Source organism: Cannabis sativa, chromosome 9 (genome assembly GCF_029168945.1).
Source record: "Cannabis sativa cultivar Pink pepper isolate KNU-18-1 chromosome 9, ASM2916894v1, whole genome shotgun sequence".
Classification (NCBI taxonomy): domain Eukaryota; kingdom Viridiplantae; phylum Streptophyta; class Magnoliopsida; order Rosales; family Cannabaceae; genus Cannabis; species Cannabis sativa.
Genome location: NC_083609.1, coordinates 36,947,699 through 36,954,959, shown reverse-complemented (window position 1 = coordinate 36,954,959; position 7,261 = coordinate 36,947,699). Strand labels below are relative to the sequence as shown.

The following is a 7,261-nucleotide window of genomic DNA, read 5'->3' as shown; positions in this document are numbered from 1 at the left end:
CAGGTTGGATGCATGGAGTATGCATTGGAATGGACCGATATTGAACTTTGAATTAGATTTTTGAAACTTACCGTAAATATCTATTCAATTCAATATCACAAGTTGATCCTAGATCACATGATCGAAATCCTGATATGGTTAGGCTCAATTTCAAGAGTATTATTCGTGTTCTTTGATTTGTTAGTTAAGCCTAATCTTTAGTCTGGGCAATACATACATTTTGGGAACACGGTAGTGCGATTGAGTGGGAGCGCTAACATAAATATGGAATCTATAGCTTCTATCTGGCGAATAGTAAGCAAAGGGTGATTTCCTTCGAGCTTAACCAAACGAGATAAATGATTGAGTACTCATTTCACTTAGTTGAAATATCATTTATACAGGGTTAAGTGTTTTAAGGATAAAATACATTGTAGGGTGTTACGGTAATTTAGTCCCTTTACAGTGTAAATCATCCATATAGAGGATCATTTATCACATTAGGATTATAACAATGGATAACTAATGATGTGTCTATATGGTGGAACATATAGAGCATTCTATATACTGAGAGTGCAATTCTGAGTTCTATGTGTGGATTCAACGAAGAATTAATAAGTCAGTGAATTTAAGTGGTAAATTCTAGATCTGCTTATTGGAAGCTCGGATATATAGACCAATGGTCCCCTCAGTAGTTGAGATAATATTACTTGTAAGACTCATTTAATTGATTTTAATTAATCAATTAAAAATTCTCAAGATAGACTTGTCTATTTGAGGATTTATCACTTATTAAGGGCAAAACATTAAATAGAGATTTTGAAGGGCATATTTATTAATTAGGAAACTTTAATTAGTTTCATTATTAATAAAATAAATGACAATATATTATTTGATAATTAATTTTAATTATTAAATAATTAGATTTGACATTTATGTGGTTGAACAAAGGAATTGGCAGTTTTTGACAAAACAGGAAACTATCAGTGTAGGAAAAGGAAAGTTGGAAAAGTGGCAAGCCTTGTTTCCACAATGCCTAGGCCGGCCACTTAAGCTTCCTTTTCTCTTTGATTTTTTCAATTCTAAATGTCAATCATAGCCCTGGGTGGTCTTCTATAAATAGAAGGCAAAGGCTTCAGAGTTGAACACAACTGTACAACTGATTCACAACATTATTCTGACAGAATTTTCTCTCTGAAAATTCTCTCTGAGCCGCCACCCTCTCTCTCTCTCTCTCTCTCTCTTCCTTCACTGTTTCAAAAAGTATAAGTGCTAGAGTAGTGCCCACACACATCAAGTAATACCTCAATCATAGTGAGGAAGGCTGTGTAGAATTCAAAAACAACAAAGAAGGACTATCGGGCTCAGATCTTGATTATACTCTGCTACAGAAAGGAATCAAGGGTTAGAGATCTGAGTGGGAGGAGACATATATTCCGCTGCACCCAATGTAAGATTTCTGATACTCTTATGTGTTTAATTTTCTATCGTTTTAGAAGTTCATATTTAGGTTGTTAAATCAACATACTTGTGAGTAGATCTAAGTTCCTGGTAAAATAACTTCCAACAATGCATTGCTGCATTTATATGCTGCATATAAAGGGAAATGTCAGTTAGACAAAAAAATATATTAATTGCACATAAAGTTGTAAAGTGAAGTAATATTATAAAATACTTTACGTACGTCATCTGTAAGCCATTCCTTTGGTGTCAGCAGCTTCCAAAAGAATGATGGACCGTAATCACCACTTCTCAAATCCCGAAGTCGGTGGTTCGGAATGAGTCCAACACACCACTTTCGGAAAGTAACTAACAATTTCTCATCCGGTGGCGCCAGGGGATCAAACGGCGAAGATGGCCTATGTCTCTTCTTCATCTCCGTGTAGTCACCGAACCATACAGGAGGATTTCTCTTCCTCTTCCGACTCTTAACCACTGCAGGTTGTGCCTCTATCGACAGAATCTCACCCTGGGACTCGGTGTCATGTACATGGATAACACCTGTATCGATGGGAGTCGCTGGAGCTCCCTCATAAGGATCGTACCCGTCAGGGAAGACCTCCTCCTCTTCTACTGGGGGTGATGCAGCTGGTGGTGGGGTAGATGGATCTGCTGGGGCCTCCGGTGCTGAAGCTGTCGTTGGAGGATGATTCAACTTGGCCAATATGTCTCTGAGCTGCTCCATAATTACGTTCTGACCACCCTTCAGCTCTACATGGCTGGTCTCGTATGCCTTCTTTAGCTCGACATGAGCAGCGTACAGACCCTGAGTGTCAGCCTCGATCCTATCCAACCTCGCCACAAAATCAGTGTACTCGGCACCACAAACGCCTGATGAAGATGGTGCACTGGGCTGAGGTTCTGAACCAGTGGCCTGAAAAAATATACACTAAAAAAATACGGTAAGCATACGATAATTCCACAATGTAACAAATATCACAGAACAAAAACAATAAAAAATCAAGTCATAAAAAAAAGTTCCAAAAATTGGTACCTGAGTGTCTATTTCCTGAGTGTCTGGTACCTGAGTCTCTGGTACCTGACTATCTGCCTCAGCCTCTGTGTCATCCACACCATCATCAACCAGGTTCTCCACACCATCGTAAGATATGGTCCTCACAAATGCCTCCTCCTCTGTCCGTGGAAGAAGCCCCTTCACCACTTCAAGATTCTGTTTATGGTTCAAAAAAATATCAAAATAGAACCATTTAGCATTTATTACAAGCATTTATGTTAAATAATAACTCTGAACATAAGTGAAATTCATACCCGTCTAGAAAATAATGCGCTAACTTCTTTCTTCCCAATATCACCCTTGCTTGTCCAGCTAAGCATCCTGGGGAACCGAATCTCGTGATTCATGCCATACCTCTTCCCTACCTCTAAAATGGCCTCGTACGCCCAATATTGTACTGCAGGTACGAAGCCATATGCTGTGTATTTGCACTCGTGCTGAACATCCGAACTCAGCTTCTTCTCGTAGTTGGCCTTCTGTTTCAACATATCTTTTTGAAGCGAGTGCATGAGTCTGGCAAATGAGTGCTTCCCCCAAGGAATCCGGAAGAAGAACTCGAGGTCTTCGACATATCTAAGTATGTCAGGAGTAATCAGCGCGTTAGCCTCGTGCCCCAGAAGCACTGACTTCACAAACAAGCACAAGCCGAGCTTGTACAAGTCTTCCGGGTTCTAACAGTTTGTGAACCTATCTTGGAGTGCTTCTGTCTTCACACTACCAGACCGGTTGAAATATTTGTTGATCAATCGGTCTGAGCCTGAGCGAGCAACCTGCGCAGCCTTCTCCTCTTCTGTTGGCCCCGATGAGAAGTCCAGTCCTGTAATGAGTGCAAACTCAAGCACTCCGAATCTGACCTCCTTCCGACCAATGTAAAACCGCATCCTCAACTCCTCCTGGGCATCTACCTTCATTTTGTGGAGCATAAGCTGGTGAAATAACACCGAGGAGAATGTCAAGGGTACGGCATTCCAAAAGTTGCTGAAACGGCTTTCCTTCGCCGTATTATTCAAGTTGTACTCCTCAAACCGAGACTTTATTTTTGCAAAAGTTTCGGTGCCTCTGTAAGTAACGCGTCCAGTAAAATGCTCAGGTGCTGGAATTATGAGTCTGGGAGCCATCTGAAAAAACAAAAACCAAAAAAATATTACTGTCAAAAAATTTGATTATGTCGACATCAAGTCGACATAATAAAACAGCAAACAAAAACACAATTTGTTCGACAACATATCGACATACTGTCGACATGTGATCGATATTCCAAGAAAAAGTATCATAATTTGTAGCAAATCAACATTGTCTACATAATGTCGACATCATGTCGACATGACGTGATGTCGACACGGTCGACATAATCAAACAGCAAACAACAACACAATTTGTTCGACAACATATCGACATACTGTCGACATGTAATCGATATTCCAAGAAAAAGGATCATAATTTGTAGTAAATAAACATTGTCGACATTATGTGGACATCATGTCGACATGACGTCGACATGCCCAACTTAGCTATGTAGACAACTCATTGTCGACATTGTGTCGACATGATCAACTTAGCTATAACAACTCATTATCGACATTGTATGTCGATATACCGTCGACAAATTGTCGACATTACAGGTCACAAAAAGCAACAAAACTATTTGGTCGACATCCTATCGATATACCCTACGACGTCCTATCGATATACATTAACAACACAGAGTCAAAAGTTCACATAAAACAGTCAATGATAAGTCCATCGAAATCATATCGATAAATTATCGATAAGTCATCGATAAACCCTGTACATACATATAATTTCGCCAAAAATAATACACAGAATCAAAGTAATCCACAGAATGTATATGAACAAAGATAAATCACAAGTAATCAAGTAATCCACAAAAATCTAGCAAAATTGAACATTTAAAATCAATTGTTTTTTTTAAAAAAAATGGTACCTTTTTGACTGAAGTGGGTGTCGATTGAGGACGGTGATGGGTGTCGACTGGATTTTGTGGTGGTTGTTTCATGGGTTTTGTCGTCCTCGACTGGGTTGTGGGTTTCCTTCGTGGGTTAGTCGATTGGATGCACACGAACACGAAGTGGGTTCTCGGACTTTCGTAGTGGCGAGAGAGAGGGAATGGAGTTTGGGGAAGACGAAGTGGAAAGAGAGAGAGGGAATGGAGGTCGGGAACGCCTTCAATGGAGGTGCCTCACTGGTTGGGTTTTTCGGAGGTAGGTGGGGGGTTAGGGAAGACGAAGTGGGAAGAGAGAGGAAAGGACGAAGGGGAAGAGAGATAAACTGTTAGAGGGAAATTTTAATTAAAGGGTAATTTGGGTATCTTTTAAAATTATAGGCATTAATTTGTACAAATTAGTTTAGGGTATAAATTTTGATATGGGGTATATTATTAAGGGCAAATAGTGAAATTTCCCTTTTAAAATTTGATTATTTTATCTTATTTTTAAATTTAAGGTCAGATATCTTTTTTTTAAATTATTCTATTTTTTAAATAAATTGAACTTATTTAAATTCAAAATAAGACTATTATAATCATGATATTTTGAAAGGATATAGGATATTATGCTAACTTTTAAATTTTGTTATTTTTTTTATTTAAATTAAATTATAAAATCAGAAAAAGGATATTTAAATTATCATTTTATTTTTTTGAATATTTAATTTATAAAATAACATGAAATTTAAAAGATAGTTAGAATTTTTTTTTTTGAAATGATATTTAGGTTAGTTAAAACCTAATTTTTCAAAAATTGTAGGTTTAATTTTAATTTTTTTAAAACTTATTTTAAAATTGAAAATATTTTTTTTATTTATTTAATATTTTCGATTTTTTTTAATAAATTAATTAATTCAAAATTAAATAAATCCTACATCCAACTATCTAATTCAACTTGTTGCAGGAGTATGTGTTTTTAGCTTGTTTGTAAGTTTTATAAAACCTATTATTGCTTGATCTAAATTGCCATGGTTAACTTGTTGACAGATCCAATGATCTGATTTTAACCCATGGTTCAATTGTCAATAGGTCAAGTAAATAATTTGTAACAGGTAAATTTTACATTCTTTTTTCATCTGTGTATGACCTAATAACATGATAGGATCCATCCAAATCTGTGTGCCTGTGTGAGCCTATATGTTTACTTTATGTTTAGATGCATATAGGTTGTTCATTTAATTTTTAATTAAGATGAACTAGGTTGCTAAATAAAATGTCACACTATGATAGATTTTATTTAGGCCCATTTAGTTTTTGGGCCTATTCAATTAATAATAGTTATTCATTTTAAGGTTAAATTCCTCTCTTTTGGGCCTTGTGTGAGAGTTAGGGGGCCAATAGTAGTGGGTACGACATACTGAACCCAGGCCTCCCTCACATGAATAACCCCAACTGTGAAGGCCCATTTGCCGGATTTGGATAACTATACTAGGTTAATTAAATTAGTTTAACCTAATAAAATTGATTAGCAACATAATTAATTTCAAAATAAATGGAATTATTTTTCATTCGTATATTTTGAAATTAATTTAAGAAAAACACACTTAGTTTAATGAAATTATTTCTAGATAAACTATATGTATTTATCTTTCATTTAATTAAATATAGAATTATAACTAACTAGATTCTTTCTGAAGCTTATTTTAATTATTTCATTAAATATTCCTATTTAAGTTGTAAATTAGTTATTTCTAACTAATTTTATTTATCAACTTCAATTTGAATATCTTTGAATTTCAAAATTAAGTTGAGGAATTGTAGGAATTGGTTATTGAAGATTCTTAAGATATTTTTTTAAGTTGATATTTTTTTTAAATATAGATCAACTTAAAATGGAATATTTTTCAAATTAGGTGGTTACAACTTAATTTTTGATATTTAATTAAATTTTATTTGCAAAATATTTAAGTTGGATATTTTAGATTTTTCTATAACAACTTAAATTTGATATTTTTTCAAATTTTATTTTATTATATTTTGATTATTTATTTAATTTCAAATTTTATTTATAATTTTTGAAAATTTAATTGAAGTTGGAAATTTTTTAAAAAAATTTAATTTATTTTATGAACCAACTTTAATTTGTAATTTTCATTATTAAAATACAGAATAAAATAAATGATTAAATAAAATACATATTGTAAATAATGAGCTTTAATCAAGAGACATTCGATCTCCATTGTTGGTTTTACATAGTTATTGTTTTAGTGAGTAATCCTCCCTAATGGAGGAACGTTCATTAGCAATTTAACGCCGTAGAATCTCGAAAGATAAGTATTTTTTGTAAGTGTTTATTTTAGTATAGATCACCCTAATGGTGGCGACTATTATAGGGCTTACAGAAGTATGAAACAATAGTGGGGGCTCATGAAATAGGAATGACCTATACTCTCGCCTAAACGGGACAACGTCGGATTCTCTTTTCGATCGAATAAAAGGTAGCTAGAATGTTTATCATTTTAGATGAATTGACAACTCTATTCAATGGATGATGCTTTGACTCTCGCCTAAACGGGACACTGTATCAGTTTGTTGGAAACCTTGGAAAATAAAATATGTTAGAATTTTGGTTTTTTTTAAACATATGTGATTATTTGTTATTTTCTAAACTTGTGTATGAATTTATTGAACTAAAACCTTACTTCTGTTTATTGATATTTGTAGTGCCAATATGAATAACCCACACCCCGACCCACTCCTAGTCAATGTCTTAGCAAATGAACTCTATAGTGTGAAAATGCACCCTGGTAGTTGCATAAACT

The 7,261-nt window shown here is 34.7% G+C and overlaps 1 protein-coding gene across 1 annotated transcript; it reads right to left on the bottom strand.

Annotated features, from left to right (window-relative positions):
• Window positions 1–2,636: 2,636 nt before the first annotated feature.
• On the bottom strand, window positions 2,637–4,719 carry LOC133030863 (uncharacterized). The gene is made up of 2 exons (XM_061103811.1): window positions 4,440–4,719; window positions 2,637–3,612 (listed from the first exon to the last, which is right to left on the bottom strand). The coding sequence occupies exons 1-2, from the start codon at window positions 4,509–4,511 to the stop codon at window positions 3,166–3,168; spliced, it is 519 nt and encodes a 172-aa protein (XP_060959794.1). The 5' UTR covers window positions 4,512–4,719; the 3' UTR covers window positions 2,637–3,165.
• Between the last annotated feature and the right edge of the window lie 2,542 nt (window positions 4,720–7,261).

What these genes read in the sequence shown, in the direction of transcription:
- LOC133030863 (XM_061103811.1), bottom strand. Translation starts at nt 4,511, where the DNA reads ATGAAACAACCACCACAAAATCCAGTCGACACCCATCACCGTCCTCAA. An exon ending in CACCCACTTCAGTCAAAAAG is followed by an intron (nt 3,613 to 4,439) that starts GTACCATTTTTT and finishes TTGTTTTTTCAG; the next exon opens with ATGGCTCCCAGACTCATAAT.